At 36.0% G+C, this 27,797-nt stretch overlaps 1 protein-coding gene across 2 annotated transcripts; it reads left to right on the forward strand.

Moving 5' to 3' along the window:
- Positions 1-1,341: 1,341 nt before the first annotated feature.
- Tektin-A (Tektin A) lies at positions 1,342-27,797 on the forward strand. Of its 2 annotated transcripts, XM_069818969.1 has the most exons (11): positions 1,342-1,722; positions 3,051-4,304; positions 6,674-6,850; positions 11,322-11,453; positions 15,552-15,817; positions 17,717-18,023; positions 20,093-20,307; positions 23,058-23,280; positions 24,154-24,308; positions 25,567-25,785; positions 27,215-27,797. In XM_069818969.1, the coding sequence occupies exons 1-10, from the start codon at positions 1,651-1,653 to the stop codon at positions 25,778-25,780; spliced, it is 3,015 nt and encodes a 1,004-aa protein (XP_069675070.1). In that variant the 5' UTR covers positions 1,342-1,650; the 3' UTR covers positions 25,781-25,785; positions 27,215-27,797. The 2 variants fall into 2 exon arrangements, with proteins under 2 accessions (XP_069675070.1, XP_069675071.1); XM_069818970.1 differs by lacking the exon at positions 3,051-4,304 and having other exon boundaries at positions 1,352-1,722.

Here is a 27,797-nt window from a genome sequence, read left to right on the forward strand (position 1 = left end):
ATGTGATGCTAGGGACTGAATTAATCTTGCTCAGCATAGGGACTGATGGGCTTATGTGAGGGAGACAATGAACCTCCGGGTTCTGTAAAATCCATTTGTAAGTTATGGCTTTCTCCAGAAACGACGAGAAGTAAAATTTGTGTGAAAAATTCAATTAAGTTAATTTTTTTTTTTTTTTTTCAATTATCTAGGCTGTGAAATGTTATACATGAAGAAAAATACATGTATGAAAATATACCAATTTGTAAATATTACAGAAATCAATTCAGTGTTTAAACCCTCTAGTGCAAAGGTACACTTGGCTCAAAATTTGTAAAACTTTGGCAAGACCATTACTGGTACCGGTATGTATATGGAAGTGAGGGTTGGGCCACAAAGAAATCTGATCAGCATCGATTTACAATGGCAGAGCAGGATGTTCACTTTTGGATCATAAAAGGATCTTGTGCAAGTTGAACGAATTACATATACAGCCAATTATGGAATTTATTCAGATGTAAAGAGGATAGATAATGGCAGGATACCAAAGAACTGCACTACCAACTTATAGGGAAGAGAAGTTTGGGAAGACCAAATAACTGACGAGCCACCAGATTTAAAACTGGATGATGATGATGATGATGATGAGGACGACGACGACGATACTGCTTACAATTTATACTATTTTTCTGAAATGTGTTTGGTGTTGAATGGCAGCTTTGGAATTTGTAGAAAAATACAGTGTTATTGATGAGATTTTAACAGCATCAGAAATCAATTCAGTAGTTTTATTTTGTTTTTATTCACGTATTTATTTATTCTGTTTATGTTAAGAACTTTATTGATGAAAATTATGTTTCTTTACAATTTATTCCTTCTGAAACCACATACACATTAGGCATTGCTCAGAGGTAGGGGTACTTGGCTTATGTTCCAAGACTATGATCAAATGTGGGTTCGAATCTACCTGGTAGAATTTTCTTTTCGAGAAACTTGTTACAATGGAATGCGTGAGCTGACTAACAAAGATTCAGTCTTAATGTATCAAAAGATAGGTACGAGAACGATTAAATTACCTATGAAAAGATGTTGCAATGAAAGCAAGTGGTAGGTATAGTTAGGTTAGAATTGCAGAGCTTCATTACCTATCATTTTCTTCCGAAGTGTACAGGATACTTTTTTTTTGTATGACCATCAGTATTCGGTAATTATGCACACATTCTATGCAAAAAAGATTATGAACTAATTAATGGACAAACCAGAGCCATCTAAACACAAAGTGATACATGTTTTAAATTGATAATGTTTTTCTTTTATTTTTTTTAATAGATTTAACTTTTTAAAAATAGATTCGATAAATTCATTGCCATATTACCACTTACTACAACCCTAGATCTAGGCTACAACTCATCGCATCAATAGCAATAAATTGTTAGTAAATTTAGTAACCACTAGAGGTAAATGTCAATTATTTGCAAATTTATTCATTAAGAGAGTCTAATTAGGTTGTATCTATGGTGATGTAATAACAGCGTCATTTGTTTTGTTGTCATAGCAACAGATGAAGAGCAAGCTTGTTTATAATAAATTGAGTTCGTATTGTTATGTATCTTTAAGATGATTTAATATTTTGAAATAATATTTAATACAGGTTAATAGATTGATTAAGCCATGGCAGATTGTGTACGCTCACCAGTGCAGCAAGTGCAGTCTCAGATGCCCACTTACGGAGGTTACATGGAGGTAATATAATTAAACTAATATTACAGAGAATTTTGTTTTGAGTATATAAATCCATGGGCGTGCACAGACCATTTGGTGCCTTCAAGGCAATTAATAAAGCATTAGTTTTAATCTTGAGTTCCAAACTAGCTTTTACTTGGTCAAGTTCACAAATATTTTTCAATAAAATCGTCATAAAGCTACTCTTTCCAATATATAGGCCTACTTACCCAAAACAGCAATAGATGAAACTATAGAAATAGATCTAATAGTATTTTATTACTTTCGCTGTTGACATTTTGTGTATACTTGCTTAAATCTACCATTCTGGGAATTGCAGAGAGATCAGATGAGGTGTGGACAGGAGCAACAGGGTTTTCACTGTGTGGTGCTGATGCACTCATGGCAGGGAACGGACAGTGTAGAATCGTGATGATACAACTATGCAAGTTTTCATAACTGTTTTAAAAAGTGTCTTACTTACAAACTCTATTGATGGAGGTGCTGAAACTAGCTGCCTTTGTTGTCACATATTTTTGGCACTTCTTTATGAAATGTTCCATACCGCAATCAGTGCTGTTAATTTCGTGACGGATATTATGTTATCCAGTTGTTCCAATAATGTTTTATGTGATTAATTACAGATTCTAGTTGTAATTCTTCCATTACATCTTTATTGTGTTTGTGATCCCATTTCGTATATCCCGCTGTATATCTCATAAATTTCATTTCATTAGCCATTATTCTGCTTTCGTCTTTCTTCCTCACTGTCCATGCCTCACTGCCGTAACAAAGGACAGGTCTCGCCAAGATCTTTTATAGGCAAATTCTAGTATGCTTTTTTACTAGGGAAGGTTTCATAATGTTAATTATTCCCATTGTTTTGGTGTATTTAGAAATTTTCTGCGAAATGTCTACTTCATCGAAAAAAGATATTGTGTATCCGAGATATGTAAAATAATTTGCTCTTTCTAATATTTTTTAATCTAAACAAATTTTGCTAGGCACAGGGTATTTTCCGCAGAAGGCCATAATTTTAGTTTTCTTCTTTATTGATTTTCATATCATATTTAAGGTAATTCCAATTTTGTTAAAACTAAAAATTGAATGTTGTAATTCATCTTCTGAGGCTGCCACCAGAGTTAAATCGTCTGCAAAAAGTAATGAATCTAGTTGTAAAGTTTCTATAACTAGTACTTAATCAAAAAGAGACGTACAGTATAATATGTTTAAGAAACATCTTCTGTTCTTAGACTTTCCTAGTTTTGACGTGTTGTTCTTGTAACTCACAATGTAAAATTTATCAGAATGGATTATATAAATCTAAAATTATTTCAAATTCCTCACAGGTTCCTCAGTTACCGCACCCTCCTGAGCGACCGTGCCTTTCCTCTCCACAAGGACCTCCTTTCTGTCCACCTTCAGCTCCACCCTGTTGTGGACCTTCCAAACTGAAGAAGTGTCCTCCAGAGATGCAATTACGAAATGAAATTCAGAACCGAAGTATGATGAGGAGTACATGCACTGATGAAGCAAAACTTGAAATTCCAAACTATTATCACTGTTCACCAATACTTCAAACAACTCCACAAACTGGAACAAATTTTCAGGTGACAATACCAAGGAAAGATGTTAACGATTATGTCCCATCAACATGTGTCTGTCCAGAGAGCATGTTACCAAAACCTCCTGATGTAGCAAAAGAGCCTGAAACCTACAAAGGCATGCCAAAATACTGTAGTTATCTAGAAAAAGAGGCTATTAAGACAAGTGATGTGCTTCCTGTCAAGGAACGAGAGCTTCTCCATACCAGCCGTTTGAACATGGAGAAGTACTGCAAGAAGCAGCCTTGTTCTTGTATTCCTCCATTACCAGGAAGACACTCTGAACTCTCCACTCTAGCAGACAAAACAGAACAGACACATCAAAATATAGTGGCTTCTAACCTAAAACATAGAATTCAAACAGAAGCCAAGAACAGTGACGTGGTTCCTTCAACAGATAGAATTCAGACTGAACAATGTGTTCCAGAATGCCAAGTGCTATGTAACAATCTCAAGAAAATTGCGACATGTGATCCTTATTTTGGCTCAGAAGAATGGGGAGTACAGAATCAAAATAGACCACAAGTTGTAAATTTAGATAAAGTACATGGTAATTATAGAACTGTGTCGTGGCAAACATCTCCAGTGCATTGTCCTGGCTATGATAAATCAGAAATGAAGTCACAAAACAATAGGTCCTCCCCTCAGTCCTGGATATGTCGGAAAGATTGTCCTGGCTATATGAAAGATCAAGCTAAGGTTCCAGATATTACACCAAAACAGTTAACTTCAAGATACAAGGATGCACCTACACATCAGCATTGTAGAATAATCAGTCGTGATCTCCCAGATAACTACCCTGCAGCCCTTTGCTATTGTCCAATAGACAAGAATAAGAAATCAGAATCTAAATCAGAGAGACTGTGTTCTCATGACAATCCTAATTGCAAATGTCGAACCTTCATACCAGGTTATGATCCTATTGAAGATAAAGATAAATCAAAACTGTGTCCAAAAGGAATACTGAAGTATAACTGTCCAACTTCTGAATTGTTAAAGGTTAGACATAGTTTAGACTAACAGCATCCCAATCTCAGATAAACAGGACTCGAATTAAATTTTGTAGGACTTGTATAATATGATCAATAACTTTGAAAATACTGGTACCGGTACTGTATATTTCTGCAGATAAAATGATACTATAGTGGAATCGTAAAAGATACCCACAATACTGTGGGTCGTCTTATATGACAGATACAAAAAGAAAAAAAAATGAGAGAGACCTTGTAAAATTCTACACTAAAACCACTATAAAATATAATGAATCACATTTGTACTTGTCAAGTACATTCTGACTGTCACTGTTGACAGTGTCTTTATATAGGTCCCATTCTGAATGTGGCGAGTCGTTTCTACTTTGTCAACAGTATTCTTTGTAACAAATCGCCATCTGTGCCATCCATAGCATAAGAAATTCCGTTTTTTTTAAGGATTTTATGACTGTTTCCACTTTCACTTTTTCTCACGACAGTTGATAATTTGGGGGTCATCTGAAAGGACAGATATAAGCTAAAACCATAATATCGTGATCGAAATTCATACTGTATCTCGTCTTATCTGAAAGTCATCTTATCTGCTGAAATATATGGCAATTACTGTCAGTAATGGAACATGTCAATATCAAATTATTTATTTAGTTATTTTATTTATTTATTTTATTTATTTATTTATTTCATTTTATTATTTTTATTTAATTTAATTAACTTATTTATTACTTTAAATTATTTTTTATTTATTGAATTAATTTATTCATTTATTCGTTCATTTATTTATTTATTTATTTATTTATTTATTTATTTATTCTGACAGGATTAAGGCTTTCTCTTCCATCCTACCAGATAGTGATACAAATACAAACAGTGATAGTAGCCTAAATAACGAAAATTACATTAAATTCGAGTAGAGGATCAACAGGATCACAAGGAAACACAGATTGATGTTGATGATGAACTCTTTTAAGCACTAGATGTTGTTAATGCAGGCAATCACTAAATTAAACAAAGAAATTTTCAATCTTAAACTCGTCTTATTTTTCACATGATTAATTTTTTTTAATGAGTAATGCATTCTCAAGTTAACTTCTTATTAAACTTTTGAATAAAAACAGTAAGTATAACAGCATAAAGAATATGTTTTTTTTAGTAGGTTATTTTACGACACTTTATCAACATCTTAGGTTATTTAGCGTCTGAATGAGATGAAGGTGATAATGCCGGCGAAATGACTCTGGGATCCAGCACTGAAAGTTACCCAGCATTTGCTAATATTGAGGTTGAGGGAAAACCCCGGAACAAACCTCAACCAGGTAACTTGCCCCGACCGGGAATCGAACCTGGGCCACCTGGTTTCGCGGCCGGATGTGCTAACCAATTACTCCACAGGTGTGGACCATAAAGAATATGTTTTATTATACTAATGATGGGTACTTGACTGTTCGTCATTCACCCATATGAAGTCATTTGCTGTGAGTATGCAGTAATCATGTTTTGTAATGTTGGCAGCATATTTATGTACATATATAAGAAATATTCACGATTTCATAATGGTATTGCTTCTGATTTAAGTCTATAAGCTTTCTTTATGTGTGAAAGTAAGAGGAGTAATAAGCTTTTACTGTGTATTGGGCAAGTAAAAGTGATTATTTTAAGGGAAGGCAGAGGTGCAATTTTCGAACAAAACTGAAGAAAAAATGAAATTTTTTTTTTTTTTTTTTTTCCATTTTTATTATCTTTATTTTCATATTCCGATGTTAGTTTTTGATTCTGGCCCTTTAAAAGTATGAAATTAAAACCAAGGTAACTGTATTACTAAATTATTCCCATAATAAACTAATGCTTATCATTATTTATATACCTTCTCTGAACATATATATAAAAAGAAATATTGAAAATTTCTTACAATATGGTGCATGGAGCATTTTATATCAAACGATATAAAGTTTTATAAAATTATTAACATTTACAGAACTATTGTACTTAGAAAATTGAAACTTAGTATGTCCATTACTAATAACATACTTAGTATCCATGATCAATTTCAAACAAATCGGATAAATTTTGTGGATTTTGAAATATTCACCTCTGCCTCCCCTTAATGGAAAATTGCAAAGAACACTTTCTACCGGTAATAGTTTTGTCCCAGCCTCGTTATTCTTCCATGAGTGAGTCAGTTCTTATTTCATCTCAGAACCGCTACTGATTCTAAGACTATCTTCAACCTGAGTAATTCACATCATATTCCATGACTCTTTGTAAGTATGCACGTTTATTCATTCATTCATTCATTCATGCATATATTGCCATTTTTACTGGAACCTATAATGCTGACAAACTTTAAAACATGTCTATATTTTTGTACTCCTTTTCTAGGAAGTTGATCCCTGTACTGGAGATGTGAAACAAGGGGAAAGAGAGAAGCCAAGATCACCTGCACTTGCTGTCAAAGACCCTTCCTGTTTTTTACCTGAAAGTGATCCTGATCCTCAGAAGAGATTTGCAAATGTTCAGACGCAAGGGCCTAATGGAGTTTCATGTTATTGCCCGGGGGTGAGTTCTAGAAGTAAAAAGGTTTTATTGACTGCAGACAATTAGCCTATATCTTCACAATTTTTGTTTCTCGGTTGTTTAATTTTATTTACTTTTGGAAATACTTCTGCTCCTTCATTGTTAATTTTGACCACCACCACTGCTGAAACAGCATTACAATAAAATTACACATATATTATCATCATTATATCATTGTACATAGAAAATAATTCTGGAGTTCTAATGATTATTACTACATAGAATATTAAATGTAAGTATAAAATGTTTTTCGATGTAATTAACAGCAGAAAATAAACTCAGACATTTAATTTTCAATATAGATTTGCTTTTTTTGAATTAAAAGTACTATATTATAATCAGTGGCGTAGCATGAAATTTTGAGCAGGGAGAGCTAATTCAAATTGTCTTTCATGGAATATGAGAAAACGTATTACAAAAATATAGTCTTAAAATAAATAGTAGTCAATGTCAAGTGAGCAGTCGAAGATTGGTTGGAACCTCGTAAGTAACACCAATAAGGCATGACCTCAATGGTACGTAGTAAAATATTATTTCACGGTTTACACATCAAATAGACACGTATAGTATAACACTAGTTCACTCCCTGTCATAGTTAGAGGAATCACAATATTAACGGTCAATAGATACAGTACGTAAGGATGCGTCTGTCTTTTGATTGTGTCCTTCATTGACAGCAAGGGAGTCGGCCATTTGTTTTTTAGATCGCACTTTTGCTCGTAAGTCAATCTTCATAATAGAATTGTCCTAAAAAATTCAAGTAAATTGGTGTCAGGAACTGTTATTTCACTCATTATTTATTATATCAGCCACAATGCACACTAACACTTCAACTGAATACAACTGACGAAAAGGGATAACTCGGAAACTACTTATTTTAAATGTTAAAGCTAGCTTCTTGCTAGCCTTGCGACCAGGGTAGTTTAGTTAGAAAGGGATGGAAAATCTGCGGGGCGGTTACACAGAAGAATGAGTGTAAGAAAGCAGTCTGCTTGGAAGCTGGTGTGTGCAGGCTTCTTGTTTACTGCTGCATCACAAATCATCCTGAGCTGCCGCATCACAATATTTAACGTGTAAATATAAGTTCTATTAAAATTAATAAATAATTTTGTCCATAGATTGCAGGTTTATTATGAAATTATTATTAGCTGGGGAAGCTGAGCTTTTAGCTTACATTGACGCTACGCCACTGATTATAATTAAAGATATTGCCCTTATGCAATGTCGGTTTTGAAGAAAAATTTTTGTTGGAATGTTTTGTGACAAGAAATCAATATAATCTTCAAAGTAAAGGTCATTAAATTCTCTGATCTTGAGTTACATTTCAGCGAGGTTTGTCATTCCACAATGGTTCCAGTTTCTGGTTTTCAATGCTAAGAATTTTGTGATACCCATTTCAACAGCTTCCAAGTTTTGGAAATTTCTACGCTGGAAGTGGACCATGGATCGAAACAGATGGTAATCTGAACATGCAAAATCAGAGCTATATGCCGAGTGTGGTAACACTCTTGTTCCTCCCAATTTCCAATTATTTCCATGGTTGTTCGAGCAGTATGGGGTCTCCATTGTCTTGTTGCAAGATAATTCTATTTAGATTAACTAATCCTAGATACCGTACCTCTCTTTAAAAATTCATGAACTCGTTCTAGCTGTTGAGAATAAAGATCTGCATCGACTTCACGTCCGTTTGGAACAAACTCCCAGTGATTCATATCTTCAAAATTCCACCATACATACCGGTACAGGGCTTTCATTTAAAAACTTCCCAGTCTAAATAACTAATTATTTAAATTGAATTTAATTTAAACAAAAAACACATCAGTTTAGATATTGAGGGGGAAGTATGAAACCAGGCTTATTTGCATTTTAGATTTCACCCCCCCACCCCTCAGCCACCACCATTTTGAAATTTCAAATGGCACCCCTATATTTTTATACTTAAATATGAACGAGCATTCAATTATTTATACACTTCATTTTTTTTCGCATCTTTTGTTTTCTATCGTCGCCTGGCAACCTGGATTGTTGTTATGGTTGATTAGAGCTGAAGAGAATAAAGCTACAAAAACTTATTGGGCATTTCATGTAATAGTTGTGTTTGTGTATTAAATTATTTTAAAATGGTGTGTACCTTTCAAGAGAGAATAGAAATCATTCTTATTCATTAAATTGTGGATATTACACAAAAAAAGCTGTGTTTTCATCCTACAATCAACTGATAATAACAAAAATACAAAATACAGGTTGTCAAGTGACAATAGAAAACAAAAGATGCGAAAACAAATATGAATGAGGTGTATAAACATTTGAATGCTCTTTCATATTTAAGTATAAAAGTATAGGGGTGCCATTTGAAATTTCAAAGTGGGGAGACTGGGGGTGGAGGGTGAAATCTAAAATACAATTAAGCCTGGTTTCAGACTCCGCCCTCAATATCTAAATTGACGTGTTTTTTGTTTAAATTGAATTCAATTTAAATAATTAGTTATTTAGACTGGGAAGTTTTGAAATGAAAGCCCTGGATAACATTTCGTTGGGGCCAAACTTTGGCAGACTGACGGGTATCAAGTCACTGTTTTGAGATGTCAGGATTGCAGTAATCAGTAGCGGCCGGTGATCGAAATCCTTGGTGAGGCCAGATGCATCTAGTTTAAGTGCCTCCGATAGGAAATGTTTGTTTATGATATTAATTATTATTGTTATTATATTATTAATATCATTATTACTGTATTATTATTATTATTATTATTATTATTATTATTATTATTATTATTATTATTATTATTATTAGTCTATTATTATTACTATTAATGAAAAATAATAATTTCACTCACCAAATAAGCTGTTATGCTCTGAATTTCAGTGATTGTTTCAGTGTGATGAAGCAACCCATATGTGTTGAAATTCCCCTTTCTTTCTTTTCTTTTTATTTTTTTCCTTTGACAGCAACAAACAAGGCCAAGAGAAGTTTATTTTGCATCACATTACCACTTAACCATTTATGTGGCCCATACCAGGATGCAATAGAAACTCGCGTTTTAAGATTATCTGTCAGAAAAATTGTCAGCAATGTCGTAGGTATTTAGGTAGTCTCTCTCTTTATTTAAAACTTCCTTTATTTCAGTATTATTTCTTCTCGAAAAAGGATACTTTAACAATGAATTAACTGCACCAGCATTATTTCTCTCATTTGTTTCTGTTTATATTTTCCCGAAATATATAACATTGGCCCAGATTCACTACTGTACTACGAAGTACAATAGTAGAACACCCTCGCTTATGTCATAAACTAAGACATAAGGGGAGAGAATAGAGTGGTCTCTGCCTGCCAAAGAGCTGGGATTTTGTTATTTATGGCCTATTTAGGAAGACAAGTCACCACTGCTATTCCCACCCCACTCTACCCTTGAGGCCGGCCCATGGATAGGAGAAGTGAAACCTGACCAGGCCAGACGAATCGTGCCTCAGCTACAACGTTTTAAGCGCAAACTCAAAGCCCGCGGAAGGACATGAACTGCATAAGCCAGACCCGGCACGAGCGATCCTGGCCTCAGGAACAAATTTTACAGCAAAACAGGTCTATATACATCACAAGCCAGATCCAGCACAAGCGATCCTGGCCTCAGGAACAAATTTTACTGCAAAACAGATCTATATACATCACAAAGTTTTCAAATGCTTCTACAGCGATATATGCTTCATTCAAATAACTAATACTTTATATAGAAACACAAAATTTGATTTCAGTTAAGCCAAGTGACTGAGGCCCGGCCTCACTTGCCTCAGTCAATCAGCCGCCACTGGCAGTAATATACCCATTTTTCATCACATGTAACAATTCTCCTTATAAATCTACCATCCATAGGATTAGTGATAAGCTGACAACAGATATCTACTCTGCGTTGAGCCTGTTCAGGTATCAATTCATGAGGTATAGATCTACATCTTCTGTACGATTTTCTAAGTGTCTTGATGTGGCGATGTATTGTATCTTTTGAGACACCAAGTTTTTCTGATGACCTACGAGTACTTTTTTGTAGATTTCCTTCCAAAACTCTCAGTATTCCATAACTTAGGTCTTCTAGGATGTTGTATATCTTTAATGTCTCCTTCTCCATTATTGAAATTCTAGAACCAACGTTGTGCTATACACTCATTAACGACATCTTCACCCTCGACTTCACATATTCTTCGAGCCCAGCAGCAGCTTTATAATCTTGTTTCCACTAGTGTTTTAGAAGGACTCTAATCTCAAACTTTATCACCTCCATTTTATATCCTTTGTATTAACAATTGACGACTGTCACATGCTCACAATATGCAATAATAACCATAGAATCCTGTAAATTGCATTGTCCAACTAAAGAAAATAATTTAAATCTTACAGAACACCAATCTTAAAGAACCGACATTGCTTATGGGACGACCTAATAATTATATTACTCTATTACAGTTGTCACCACATGCACATGCACAGGACCTAGATTACATTCCTCAGCCTGAAAACAGACCAGTTGAAGCTCTGGCAGCATGCCAACCAGCACCTTGTGTGTGCGATGCACCTCCCTGTCAGGAACAGCCACAGGTAATTGACATTTATACAGAATAATGTACAGTACTGGTACTTTAGTCACTGAATTTATAATGTGATACATTTCTCAAATCTTTATAGTTCTTATCTAATGCCATTATTGTGTTCCATCAAGTACTGGATTTTCTTATCACATAAATATTTTTAGCAAATGGAGTGTAGAATTTATTGTGCAGTTTTTATTTTTGGCATTATACGAGATGTTTCATAAGTAAATATAGAACACACTGCTGACGTCAAAATAAGAATAAAATCGATGGTGTTTGTGTAAAGGGAGATAAGTCTTAAAATGAGTTCTGACATAAATGAAAATTAAACTTCAGATCCTTGCTGCAAATAATTTTATACTTACGGCTTTTTTAGAGAACCCGGAGGTTCATTGCCGCCTTCACATGAGCCCACCATCGGTCCCTATCCTGAGCAAGATTAATCCGGTCCCTACCATCATATCCCACCTCCCTCAAATCCATTTTAATATAATCCTCCCATCTACGTTTCGGCCTCCCCAAAGGTCTTTTCTCCTCAGGTATCCTAACTAACACTCTATATGCATTTCTGGATTCACCCATATTTCTGCCCATCTCAAACATCTGGATTTAATGTCCCTAATTATGTCAGGTGAAGAATACAATGTGTGCAATTCTGCATTGTATAACTTTCTCCATTCTCCTGTAACTTCATCCCTCTTAGCCCCAAATAATTTTATACATGAATAAAATACATCAAATGCTAGTATTCTTTTATTTTTTTCTACACCAATCTCTAGAATTTAACGTGCGTTATCACCTGGGAACAAAACTCCACTTGCACAAAAAAATAACTTAACCTCCTTTACCCGAATACCATCGAAATGTCATAATTATGTTACTTTGCCTGAGAATGCTCATGTAATTAATTTTTTAAGTTCTAGCACAAAGAAACAGAAACAGTAACTGGTAACACTAATAAAATCTGAAAACCATTTTTTCTAAATAGATTCCTTACAATAATAATTCATACAGTTTTTATAATAAAATTTTCAAGTAATCAATGTGCCTGGACAATTATACTTACATACTCATACTCGTTGCCTCAGTTAGCTTCCAATGCTACTAAAACCATTCAACTCAGTTCACGTTCAATTTGTACTACTACAGACTTACTTCTTTTACTGTACAGTAGCTTTTTTGTTTCAATATTCACCATGTTCCTCCACAGATTGGTTGGAATGTATTTAATTTTATACTGATCTTTTAGAACGATATTCGATCATTTTAGGCAGTACGGTATAATTTGATTTATTTGATTTGATCTATTTGTATTGTCATCAACATTTATACTAGTTATGGTGTGCCACCACATTTCTGTATACGGTTTTCACCATAACTCTCTATTACATTTACCTAAAATTAGTATACAATCCTGACTAATAACTCTTTCTACTCCCGCTAATTAACTTAACTCCAAACAGTCATTTTCTCCTTATTGATCTTAAAAAATCTATCATCTATTAGTTTCACATTTCACTTACAATCCTCCAGCATTCTATTCTTACTACCGGTAACATAAATTTATATATAATTACGGTCTTTCTATATTCCTTCTTATTCATCCTACTTTACGATAATATTGTGACGCCCACGTGAGATTCGATCTCACGACCGACGGAGGAGAGGCTAAGTCGGCCTTGTGTTGGGCGGGGTGCGCGCGCATCTGCCTCCTGGGGCATGGCTACGCGCGGTGAAGGAGGGGAGTAGCAGCGTGCGAGATGATTCGAGAATGGAGACACGCGTCGAAATATCGCGATCTATCCAGAACTCGTACTTTCTCGCAACGATAGTTTAGCTATAAAAGAAGAAACGCGAACGAACTTGGGCAGTTTTCAGTTGATTAGTCAGCCAGTCAGTGAGTAAGCCAGAGCAAGCAAGCCAGTCTTGTGTACCGGAGTTCGGCTCGAGTGTGCATCCGCAACTGTGACAGCATCCGAAGGCCTGAGTTCGAATGCAGTGGACCGCAGTTGGAGGGACCTGAGTTCGAGTGCAGTGGACCGCAGTTGGAGGGACCTGAGTTCGAGTACAGTGAACTGTCTCTGAAGGTCTGTGGTTCGAGATACTGTGAACTCGAGTGACTGAGCTAGAAGAACTGTGAACTGAGAACTGATAGTTCTGATTTGTAAATAGTGCTTTGTAAATATTAGTTAAGATTAACAGTTCATTGTTGTTCGTAATAGTCCAAGTAAATTGACATTGCCGTCAGTGGAGTGCTATAACGAATACTGTGTTGAGTGAAAATCCTATTGTTGACGAGAGCTTTTAAGGTGAATTGTAGAAAGGAATTATTGTTGGAAGAATAAAATTCCATTGTTGAGTTGAAATAAATTTACAATATATTGTGTTGATCATTATTACTCTTTCAAAATATCGTTTTTAAATTTTAATTGCCTATCCTATTTAAAATCACTATACTAACATTTCCTATTTAACACTTTACACGGTTTTACTCATAGAAATCCTCTTCATTCTAATCCACATCATTGTAATAATCTTGCTAAATCTTGAAATGAGTGTGGTAGGTATAATATTAAAAGACAGGTTATTAGAATTTGATACTTTTATCTTTCTTTTTTCTTCTGTTTAACTCTTGGTATAGTACTTATCCTATAATAATATTAGTTAAAAGCTATTTTCTCTAAATGTTTTCCTTTTTAAGACGGTGAAATTTTAACACTAAGATTGTATACTTACTTACTTACTTACTTACTTACTTACTTACTGGCTTTTAAGGAGGTTCATTGCCGCCCTCACATAAGCCCGCCATTGGTCCCTATCCTGAGCAAGATTAATCCATTCTCTATCACCATATCCCACCTCCCTCAAATCCATTTTAATATTAACTTCCCATCTACGTCTCGGCCTCCCCAAAGCTCTTTTTCCCGCCGGCCTCCCAACTAACACTCTATATGCATTTCTGGATTCGCCCATACGTGCTACATGCCCTGCCCATCTCAAACGTCTGGATTTAATGTTCCTAATTATGTCAGGTGAAGAATACAATGCGTGAAGTTCTGTGTTGTGTAACTTTCTCTATTCTCCTGTAACTTCATCCCTCTTAGCCCCAAATATTTTCCTAAGCACCTATTCTCAAACACCCTTAACCTATGTTCCTCTCTCAAAGTGAGAGTCCAAGTTTCACAACCATAAAGAACAACCGGTAATATAACTGTTTTATAAATTCTAACTTTCAGATTTTTTGACAGCAGACTAGATGATAAAAGCTTCTCAACCGAATAATAACAGGCATTTCCCATATTTATTCTGTGTTTAATTTCCTCCCGAGTATCATTTATATTTGTTACTGTTGCTCCCAGATATTTGAACTTCTCCACCTCTTCAAAAGATAAATTTTCAATTTTTATATTTCCATTTCGTACAATATTCTCGTCACGAGACATAATCATGTACTTTGTCTTTTCGGGATTTACTTCCAAACCTATCTCTTTACTTGCTTCCAGTAAAATTCCCGTGTTTTCCCTAATCGTTGTGGATTTCCTCCTAACATATTCACGTCATCCGCATACACAAGCAGCTGATGTAACCCATTCAATTCCAAGCCCTCTCTGTTATCCTGGACTTTCCTAATGGCATACTCTAGAGCAAAGTTAAAAAGTAAAGGTGATAGTGCATCTCCTTGCTTTAGCCCACAGTGAATTGGAAACGCATCTGATTGTATACTACATTTATAAATATAATTTTATTTTTAGGAGATAATTTATATATACGGATATTCTACAGCTAGTGCTGTCTTCCTGTGCCAATCATCCAACGTCTTCTACCCTGTGTATCTTGTTCTCTTTGGTCTACCTCTCCTGCTGTTGTTAATGATAAATTTGCTTTGGCCATCTGTCTTCTCCCATTGCAGATAATTATTACTTACTTTAATTTGAGTTTATACTCTACTTCCGCGGGTTTATGTGCTTTTGTGTAAGCTATTTAGTGAGTGATTGTGTATTTATTACTTGTTTGTGCTTTTATTTATATGTGTAGTATACGTGCTTTGTGTGTGTGTGTGTGTTTTCATGTGTTATACCACAATGGATTGCTTTCGTTTTTACAGAAAGAGGTTCCATGCTATTTGCCAGAATTAAGAGACAAGTTCCCTCCACCTGAAGCTACCACAGCAGAAGGTCAAGAGTCACAGAAGATGGGAGTTATTGGACCATGGGCAACGGGACGCGTTGATTGGGGACCACTTGCAGGGCTGACTGGGACTAGACCGGTGGTGGATCGGTATTCAATAACTCGATACAGTGAGGGAGAGTGGCGCAAGCATAATGCAGATATGCTCATGAGTGCAGATAAAGAGAACCACCACGCCAAAATGTAAGAGTTTTTACTATTAGTTTAATATTTAGATGTATATGCAGTGTTCTAAAAGAGGGTTACTGACTTCGTAGGCAGATGATATCATCATCATCATCATCATCATCATCATCATCGTAATCATCATCTTCTTCTTCTTCTTCTTCTTCTTCTTCTTCACCATTACCATGTGGCTGTTATACAGGATGATTCATGAGGATTTATCGCCACTTACGGAGCTTATTTCCGAAGACATTCTGAGCAAGAATTGTCATATAAACAATTATATATTTATTCTTAGAATGTAGGCTTTCACGGCCGGTGTTGATAGAATGCGTATTTTCCGGACTAGAGGGCCGTGGTCTGTCGGTGTTACAACCAAACGTTTCGTCCACTACTCCGGTGGACATCTTCAGTGGCGTGGTACACGTGTGCGACGAGATCTATCGACATGCTACCAGTCTCAATGCCAGTTCCTGATACACACAGCAGATCTCTCTGCACACGTGTACCACGCCACTGAAGATGTCCACTGGAGTAGTGGACGAAACTTTTGGTTGTAACACCAACAGACCACGGCCCTCTAGCCTGGAAAATACGCATCCTATTAATATTTATTAATCTCAATATTATCAGAGTTACACTAATTTGAAGTTGTTAGTAAAATACCTTTTTTCTTTAGTTTTAAGGGTAAAAGAATAGACAATGAACTATTCAGAAGTATCATTTCTTTAATTAGCTGGTGTCCTGAAGCTAAAAATGTGTTGTTAATTGCTTTTTGTTTTCCAATTTTTAACTAAAAATTCTTACGTCCTTATTACAAAAATTGTTATAAATCATACGACTTTAGAAACTTGATTCTTTACAGTTTAATTATGCATCGTAATGTACATTCTTAAAGAATTTATAAGAGTGGCGTGATTTGTAACAATTGTTGTGATAAATGCGTAAGAAAAATATAATTTTTTAGTAAAAAATCTAAAAAAAAAAGATCTGTACGAAACAACTATGGAATTCATAACACATTTTTAGCTTCAGAATACTATCTAATTAAAGAGATTATAGGCTACACCTGAATAGTTCATTCTTTATCTGTAATATTTTTTACCCTTAAAACTAAAGAATGAGTATTTTACAAAAAACTTCAACTCTGAAAATTTTGAGATTAGGACACATGTTTATATGACATTTTTTGCTCAGAATGTCTTCGGAAATAAGCTCCGTAAGTGGCGGTAAATCCTCGTGAATCACCTTGTATTGTATTTTATTATCTCACTTGACGATATGTGTCAGGGAAGAACAATTGTTTGTATACATCTGAAGTCTGATTAGTGTACTATTTACGTAGCTAGTCGGCAATATATGTAATAGAGAGGGAAAGGAACTAGCCACCCTATCCCATTATCTTCTGGCTTAATTAGTACCTCATCAGTGATGCCTTATTGGTGTCACGAGGTTCCAACCAGTCTTCGAACTGTTGACTAAACATACAAGGTGCAATCAACATATTTCCGAACTGCAGTTGTATTTATTGTACCATTAGACATACATGTACATTACACTGAATATCATTGCTTCCATGCCTGTTGAGTTAGTCTGTCAAATAGCGCCAGATTGTCTTGAAGAACTGAGCTTCTACACGTGATTTTGTGCAAACATGTCAAGAACCTATTGCGATTTTTGCTGGAATCTCTCTATTTACGCCTTATGGCTAGTCATCTTCTCGCCTTTCAAGTGATGCATTTAGTATACCTATAGATTCCAGGAGTTTTCTTGGTTTTAGATAACTTTTCCGTTTCCTTTGCCCTGTGTGTTGCCTACATTCAGGATAATCCGGAAACTTATTGATTGGCCCTTGTACATATAAAATGTGTCAATTTTCATGAAATATATGTAAATCAGATGCTTTATATCACGCAGTGTTGATTTCAATGGACGGCAGTGTGCAAACTTCACTGCAACTGATACAGACAAGAAGCAGAGTGATAACACATTGCGCCTGTCACAGCGCGCACATGAAGTGCATCGATGGAAAGTGGAACTGGAGCATGCGATCAATGCCATGGCAGATGAAATTAATACACTAGCATTGCAGAGACAACGTCTCAGGACAGCAATGGGAGTGCTGCGAATGCCTGAGTCCATTGCAGGAGAATGCCTGGATCGGAGGACAGGAAGGCTTGAGCCTGATCTTGTGAGAGACAAGGCTGAAGAAGAGCTCATCAAGGTAATTGGTACTGCAGTAGTAGTAGTGGGCCTATTTTGTTTGTTTCAGCTGCAGAGGTTATTCAGCATTGAAAATCAATGGAGATGAGATGTGACTGAAGGATTTTGCCTGTAGCCCTCATCAGGGACAGTGATGATAGGTGTGGTTAGTAGCGTCGCTGTTAAGGCATAACATTACAAGGCAGAAGGTCGCGGATTCGATTTCCGATGGGGTCATGGATTTTCTCCATTCACACCTCAGCCCTGGGGTTTACTAAGCCTCTAACAGAAATGAGTACCCAGGAACATTTCTTTGTGGGTAAAGGTAGCGGGCACATGCGACTGACATCCCTACTGCCATTAATGCCAATTATTTGTACAGATGGGAATCTTAACCTCCCACTGCCCTTTGAGTCTGCTTGGCCTGTGTTGATTGACTTTGCCTGTACTTTAACAATGACGATCCATTGACAGAATATCTAATTCTTCTGTCATTCTGGAATGATTATATTAAAATGACAAAGCTTATGTTATTGTGCTTATCTCCTATGATAAGGGTGATTGTTTTAATTCCGTAGGATGCATTCCTGTGAGTATATGTTTCACTGTTTGATGGCATCTATTGATTCAGCTACACATCACCCAGTTCTGACAGAATCTGCCACGAAAGTCCCTTCATACCTTTGGGACTCCTGTAACCTCCTCAGATCGATGCCATTTGTATGTAAGTCACGGTACTACATCCTGCTGCATCATTTATTGACCTGAAGACAGCGCTCCTGTAGTGTTTGTAATTCACTACAGTATTTGGTGCCATCTATTGATTCAGCTACGCATCACTCAGTTCCGATGAAGTCTCCTACAGAAGCCCCATCAGAGTGCTATAGAAGCCTCTCTGTCCTCCTGGGACTTCTGCAGCTTCCTCAGATTGATACCATCTGTAGTACTGACTCTTCTGTCGACTTGAAGCTATTGGAAGATGATAGATGAAGTTGAAATTAGTGAAGGCGAAATGAATCAGAGGTCCAATTCCGAAAGTTATCCAGCAGTTCTATTTCAATTGGTTGAGGGGGGGAAAAACCTCAGATAAAACCTCAAGTCCACACCTGTGGAGTAACGGTCAGCGTGTCTGGCCGCGAAACCAGGTGGCCCGGGTTCGAATCCCGGTCGGGGCAAGTTATCTTGTTGAGGTTTTTTCCGGGGTTTTCCCTCAACCCAATACGAGCAAATGCTGGGTAACTTTCGGTGCTGGACCCCGGACTCATTTCACCTGCATTATCATCTTCATTTCATTCAGACGCTAAATAACCTAGATGTTGATACAGCGTCGTAAAATAACCCAATAAAATTAAAATTAAATTAAAACCTCAACCAGGTATAACTTGTCCCAACCAGAATTTGAATCCAGGTTCGTTTATTTCACAGTCAGACATGCGGTTATGCCACAGCAGTGGATAGTGAATATATTACTAATATTTTTTTAAATACCTGTACTACTATATTATAAGGAACATAAATATTTTAGTTTTTAATTCTCCATGTTAACATATTGAGTTGTGATCAAAGTGCACATGGTCTTGTCTCACCCTCGATCCTCTGCAAAGCAGTTCAGCCCAATCTTCTCATTATCATTGCGCTAGTCTACGAATTTTTAATAAAAGACCCACATATGTTTATGGAAATTGTGTAGTCACTCTATTCTAGCTCAGTCGACTGAGGCGCTTGCCTGTCAATCCGAAGTTGCGCTTGAGTGTGGGTTCGATTCCACTTGGGCTGATTACCTGGTTGGGGTTTTTCCGAGGTTTTCCCCAACTGTAAAGCGAATATCAGTTAATCTATGGTGAATGCTTCAGCCTCATCTTGCCAAATACCACCTCTCTATCACCAATCCTATTCACGCTAAATAACCGCGTAGTTGATACAGTGTCGCTAAATAACCAAGTATGAATGTTGAAACCACACTTCCTCTTTTCTCCACAACCACCATGAACCAACTTCTACCTGATTATTCTAACAGTCAGCCAAGCTCGGAGACTTTCTGCTAGAAGTATATTTATATTCAAATGTTTTAAAATATTATCTCTGTTATAGGAATCAGCACTGATATCAGAAGTGCGCGATCTGATGGAGCGTATGCTGAAGCAAATGGAAGAACAATTACGTCACAATAAAGCCATCAAACAGCGAGTAGAAATGGACTGGAGTGACAAGAAAGAAAATTACGACATTGAAGCAGTAAATGTTGGCCTTCGTAATACCAGCTCTACACTGCTTTTCAGACCTGGAGCTACACGCTTCCCTGATGGGTATGTAGCTTGTAGGACAAAAGCAAATTATTACTATAGTGTACAATTTTAGAAGTAACCTAGTGGTTGCATGCTTGCCACAAGGTCCGAAGTTCAGTCCCAATTTAGGCTGATAGAGTTTTATTAAAGGCTATAGAAATTAACATTCTGAATGGAAATAATGCTGCGAAGCCTGTGTTCTTGAAAAAGAAGGTTTCATGAAAATTCACCATACTTTTCTCCTTTGCATTAAGTAACTACAAATGTGGTTCATCGATGTCATCAGTGCCGAGAAGCAGACTGATTCTGAATGGAAATAAATCTGGGAAGCCTGTGTTCTTGAAAAAGAAGGTTTCATGAAAATTCACCATACTTTTCTCCTTAGCAATAAGTAACTACAAGTATGGTTAATCGATGTCATCAGTGCCGAGAAACAGACTGATTCTGAATGGAAATAAATCTGGGAAGCTCGTGTTCTTGAAAAAGAAGGTTTCATGAAAATTCAGCATACTTTTCTCCTTTGCATTAAGTAACTACAAATATGGTTAATCGATGTCACAGTGCCGAGAAGCAGACTGATTCTGAATGGAAATAAATCTGGGAAGCCTGTGTTCTTGAAAAAGAAGGTTTCATGAAAATTCACCATACTTTTCTCCTTAGCATTAAGTAACTACAGGTATGGTTAATCGATGTCATCAGTGCCGAGAAACAGACTGATTCTGAATGGAAATAAAACTGGGAAGCACGTGTTCTTGAAAAAGAAGGTTTCATGAAAATTCACCATACTTTTCTCCTTAGCATTAAGTAACTACAAGTATGGTTAATCGATGTCATCAATGCCGAGAAACAGACTGATTCTGAATGGAAATAAAACTGGGAAGCTCGTGTTCTTGAAAAAGAAGGTTTCATGAAAATTCACCATACTTTTCTCCTTAGCATTAAGTAACTACAAATATGGTTAATCGATGTCATCAGTGCCGAGAAACAGACTGATTATGAATGGAAATAAAACTGGGAAGCTCGTGTTCTTGAAAAAGAAGGTTTGATGAAAATTCACCATACTCTTCTCCTTAGCATTAAGTAACTACAAGTATGGTTAATCGATGTCATCAGTGCCGAGAAACAGACTGATTCTGAATGGAAATAAATCCGGGAAGCTCGTGTTCTTGAAAAAGAAGGTTTCATGAAAATTCACCATACTTTTCTCCTTAGCATTAAGTAACTACAACTATGGTTAATCGATGTCATCAGTGCCGAGAAACAGACTGATTCTGAATGGAAATAAATCCGGGAAGCTCGTGTTCTTGAAAAAGAAGGTTTCATGAAAATTCACCATACTTTTCCCCTTAGCATTAAGTAACTACAAGTATGGTTAATCGATGTCATCAGTGCCGAGAAACAGACTGATTCTGAATGGAAATAAATCTGGGAAGCTCGTGTTCTTGAAAAAGAAGGTTTCATGAAAATTCACCATACTTTTCTCCTTAGCATTAAGTAACTACAAGTATGGTTAATCGATGTCATCAGTGCCGAGAAACAGACTGATTCTGAATGGAAATAGATCTGGGAAGCTCGTGTTCTTGAAAAAGAAGGTTTCATGAAAATTCACCATACTTTTCTCCTTAGCATTAAGTAACTACAAGTATGGTTAATCGATGTCATCAGTGTTGAGAAGCAGACTGTTTCACAGGCAGTGTGACTACATTACGCCTACACTTGTAATGAATTATGATGATCACAGGAATTGTTGGGGTGTGAGAGGGGAATTGGAATACTCAGAGAAAACCCCTGTGCTTCCTGGACGTCATACTTGCCCAACACAATTTATAAATTCAGGGTGGAGTGACTAGGATTTGAACTTGGTCACTCTGGCTTGTAAGCCCAGCATGCTAGCACTGAGCCATTGTGGTGGTCTTTCCTGTTAAGTTAAATTGTGCTAATGATCATCTCCATCTATCATTCTAACACTTAAGGCAATGAATTTCAGAAATTGATTTCAGTTTTGTCAATCTAAGCAAATTTAAAAAAGAAATTACAGCTTTACTGTCGTTATCATCACTTCTAGTTTGTACTGGAGTGATTACTATATTACTAACTGACCGAAACTTAAGTAGGCTACATTATTCTGTGGTTCAGCTGAATTTGAAGATCGAAAAGCCCTAAACAACTGAAATTATACACACAAATTAAATCTTAATCTAAAATATGAGGAGGCATTGAAAACCTCCAGCCAATGAAAAAAAGAACTTATTATGTACATTATAAAAAGATGAGTGAAACTTTAAACAATCATAGGATTATTGGAAATTGTATTTATACACTATAGACTGTCTAAAATGGAGACATATTTCTGAATCTTTATATTATTAATAAATAAACATTGCCGCCATTGTGGCCTAGTGGTTAGGGCGCTGGACTTATAATCCTGTGGACCTGAGTTCAATCCTCGGTGTACCCCAGATTTATAACTTGCGTTGGGCAAGCCCGTGGTCCAAGTAGCACAGGGTTTTCTCCGGAAGCTCTGGTTCCCTTGTGGTATCCCAAAAAATCATCATCATCTCATCTCATTGTGGGTGTAGCATAGATCGGCCTCATATGGTGCATCCTGGGCAACGACTCTGTCGGTAAATTTGTCTACACAGCTGGCTTCATATGGGTGAATGACGAAAAGTCAAGTACCCACCCACCATTAGTTAAAAAATATATTAATAAATATGTTTTTATACAGAAAAATATCCATTTAATTTATGAATTTTCAACTTTTCTTGCAGGCAATCAACACCAGAAAGCTGGGAACATCACACAAAAGAAAACCTCAGTCTTTTGGAAGCAGAGCGTCAAAGATCCATTGAATTGCGTCATTTTCTAGACAGCTTCATGAATGATATTGCACGTGACTTGCGAATGCAAGCTGACCGTGTAGACACAGCATTAGCTATGAGGATTTCTGAGACCGATGAAGCTAGGCAACGACTAGAAAATGAACTGCTCAAGGTTTGTCAGCAAGATTTTGAATCCTTAGAGATTATTAATATATTATTGTGAATTAATAAAACGAAAAACGCATAACTGAAATAAATTAACGTGAAAAGTACAGGAATTTTGACGGGACTTCAGAAAAAATGTATTAGTGCGAACGTATAGTGCATTATGCAACGAGCTTATAATGGTAGTAATTAAGACGCGAGTATGTTTATGAAATGAGCACAAGCGAGTTTCATAATTTTCATACGAGCGCCTTAATTACCATTATAGTCAAGTTTCATACGACTTTTTATGCTCGACCATATTTCGAACATGAAATTATTCATAAATATTCATGTTATTCTTATCTGACTGAGGAGCGGAACTGACCTTGTGCAATGCCTCGTAAATTGTGAGATGTGCGCAGATGCGAAAGTATTGATTTTTTCCGAGAAACAGATGTCGACATTGACCTTGACATTGAAAAACGAGATGACAAATTGAATTTATTTGAATATTATTTACAATTAACGCTAATTATTATAGTAACAGAACTGACTTTATTTCAAATATAGGTGATTTATTGATTTATTGTTGTCTTTCGATTGCATATCCAAGAATAATCGATACTTGCGCTTTCATATTGCTACAATGGTATTTTCTGATTGGTGGAACACCTGAACTTTAATGAATAGGTGTACTTTAATGAGATCCATTAAAGGGCTGCTACCAGGTTATAACATTTCGGCATGGTCGAGCATAAAAGAAGTTTCACTATATTTTACTGTATCTAGGTTTTAGAGAAGATATAAAATAAGTATTGAAGTATAATATGTTAATTACTTGACCTTATAATATCAGTACGGTATGTAGTTAAAAGCATATTTTTACCTTCTGTCACAGATCTTGCGTCGTATAGCTGACACAGAGAAATTGATAGCAGACTTAAAACAAGCCATTAGGAATCAAGACGCTGGCATGAAGAAGGCACAGACTCGCTTGCACAACCGCCTATTGAGACCTCGCCAAGAAAGCTGTAGAGATGTCCCTCAGTATGGGTACGTACACTGTGATTGTCATTCATTATTTATTAAAAGCTTTCGCACATTTATTTATCCCATCAGATCTCAGGCTACAGAGTCATATCATGACTGAAAGATTGAGCTTATTGATAGTGGAAGTTTAACACACATCACCTCTTTTCTTCATTTCCCCCTTACTCTTTCCCTTTTGTTTTTTCGCTTTCTCTTTCTCCCAATCACTCTCTTTCCTTTTCATCTTTTTTCTTCCATTTCTTATCTTTCTTTCGCTTCTATTTTCTTCTTCTTCTCCTAGTTTTCTTCTGTGCTTTTTCTTGTTATTCTTTTTACCCTGCATCTCATATCCCTTCACTGATGTACTGTTAAGTTATTTCAGTAAATACGTAAATAACGACTTCACCTTGTTAACATATACATTTTTGGTGTTATGTTATCTGATTGAGTAGTTTCGATGTTGTTTGCGTCATCCTCTGAATCCTAGTGAGTTCCAGCACTATCTTCCTGTTTCTTTATATCAAGTTTATTTTTCAGTCTTATAACTTACCTTTTTGTTAATAAGATACTAGCAGTAATTTATTTCCAATTCGACCACTGATACTCAGATTATAATGATTTATAAATTATTTTAATTATTTCAAATTGAACTATTTTGCCTCATTGTGTGAATTTGTATTTGTAAGATGTTATTTAGGGGTTGGAAGGATCCGATTGGTATGGTGTTCACATCTTTACGTTTAAAGATGCCATATGGTAACCATACTAGCTATAACCCTAGATCATATATGTAACAGATAACTCATTGCTATGTTAAAATCGGCAGCACTTTGAAGAGAACAACCGCCAGGATCACAACCCGTCTGCCATAAACGAACACGAGATGGCAGTACAGTCGCTAATGCAATTCAAATGGAAATTATGACGTGACTCCTTATGTAACAACTAGATGGCAGTGTAGTAAACCTGACAAAAGTTGTCAACGTCAAAGCCTATAAAGCCGACCTATCTGTTACATGATCTAGGCTATAACTAATACTATGTAAAACTTGAAGTGTTCTGTTAATTAACACGAGTAAGACCGCCATTTAACCAATTATTTATATTCAAATGTTAAAAGTAGTGTACGAAAGATTCAACATGGATGTTCTGTTACATTCTGACACTTCAAAGTTGTAATGTCCTTTCAGATAACGGTAGGCCTATATAACTGACATAGTGTATTGTTTTAGCTATTGCCTTGTTTACTATGGCAAGCAATGAAAATAAAATCTTGTTCCAGGTTGGTGGATGAGGTTAAATCCATAGGAGAAAGTGTTTCAGCCCTGAAAGCCCAGCTGCAACAAGCTGAAGAATCTTTGTATGGTCTTACAACGATTCGTGGAGACTTGGAACGTGAAATAATAGTGAAGAGAAAAACACTTTATATAGACAAAGATCGCTGCCGAGAAATTCGCTCACATTATCCATCTACTGTTGCTCTTACTGGATATTAAAGAAGGTAGATACATACTTACTTACTTACAAATGACTTTTAAGGAACCTGCAGGTTTATTGCCGCCCTCACATAAGCCCGCCATCGGTCCCTATCCTGTGCAAGATTAATCCACTCTCTATCATCATATCCCATCTCCCTCAAATCCATTTTAATATTATCCTCCCATCTACGTCTCGGCCTCCCCAAAGGTCTTTTTCCCTCCGGCCTCCCAACTAACACTCCATATGCATTTCTGGATTCGCCCATACGTGCTACATGCCCTGCCCATCTCAAACGTCTGGATTTAATGTTCCTAATTATGTCAGGTGAAGAATACAATGCGTGAAGTTCTGCATTGTGTAACTTTCTCCATTCTCCTGTAACTTCATCCCTCTTAGCCCCAAATATTTTCCTAAGAACCTTATTCTCAAACACCCTTAATCTCTGTTCCTCTCTCAAAGTAAGAGTCCACGTTTCACAACCATATAGAACAACCGGTAATATAACTGTTTTATAAATTCTAACTTTCAGATTTTTTGACAGCAGATTAGATGACAAAAGCTTCTCAACCGAATAATAACACGCATTTCCCATATTTATTCTGCGTTTAATTTCCTCCCAAGTGTCATTTATATTTGTTACTGTTGCTCCAAGATATTTGAATTTTTCCACCTCTTCGAAAGATAAATTTCCAATTTTTATATTTCCATTTCGACCAGAAATTTCGAAAGACAACCTGGTGGCATTGGATAAAAAAAAATATTTCCATTTCGTACAATATTCTGGTCACGAGACATAATCATATACTTTGTCTTTTCGGGATTTACTTCCAAACCTATTGCTTTACTTGCTTCAAGTAAAATTTCCGTGTTTTCCCTAATCGTTTGTGGATTTTCTCCTAACATATTCATGTCATCCGCATAGACAAGAAGCTGATGTAACCCGTTCAATTCCAAACCCTGTCTGTTATCCTGAACTTTCCTAATGGCATATTCTAGAGCGAAGTTAAAAAGTAAAGGTGATAGTGCATCTCCTTGCTTTAGCCCACAGTGAATTGGAAACGCATCAGATAGAAATTGGCCTATATGGATTCTGCTGTACGTTTTACTGAGACACATTTTAATTAATCGAACTAGTTTCTTGGGAATATCAAATTCAATAAGAATATCATATAATACTTCTCTCCTAATCGAGTCATACGCCTTTTTGAAATCTATGAATAGCTGATGTACTGTACCCTTATACTCCTATTTTTTCTCCAATATCTGTCGAATACTAAAAATCTGATCAATAGTCGATCTATTACGCCTAAAACCACAGAAGGTAGATACTAATATAAAAAAATCTTCATTGCTGGTAAGTATTTCTATAATGCACCTATGTTCATATAAATGTTGTCAATATTGAAGTAATTCATATGAAAATAATTTTTAATCACTCTTTTTTCTTTCAGGTGAAAGAAGTATATACCGGTACCAAAATTGAATGTTTATAATTGTAATCATAAAAATTTTGATCAAATGCAGGGACTTGGCAAGCACTCCATTCAAAAAGCATATTGTTTCGTGTGTTGTCAGCTGTTAATCGTCGTCGTTTTTCTGTTTTGTGATGTTGATAAAAATACCTCATGGTTGAGAAAGCCTGAAATCTTGTCTGTGCATTGTATTTATATGCTATATGTAAATTCCTCCAAAAATATGTTATTGCTTTTATTAAAAATCTATTTTCAAAAATAGATGCATTTACAGATATCCTGTATACATATAATGCCTTAAATCGAGTTCCTTGCTGTCTGAGGAAACATATATCATGATAACTAGAATCTGTTTTTCACTTATATTATAACAGTTTTTGGAGGACTTGAGACCAATGGATTTATATATCATATAGAGGTTCTAAAAACTTTATACTTCTCTGTGTTTTGCTATCAATTTACAAGCCTTTTGGATACATTTATTGAATATGTAATTTGGAAACCAGATGTTTCATAGATGTGTATGTAAATGTGTTGTTAATTCCAATGTGCTGTAAAATAA

The sequence above is a fragment of the Periplaneta americana genome, chromosome 2 (genome assembly GCF_040183065.1).
Source record: "Periplaneta americana isolate PAMFEO1 chromosome 2, P.americana_PAMFEO1_priV1, whole genome shotgun sequence".
Taxonomy (NCBI): Eukaryota; Metazoa; Arthropoda; class Insecta; order Blattodea; family Blattidae; genus Periplaneta; species Periplaneta americana.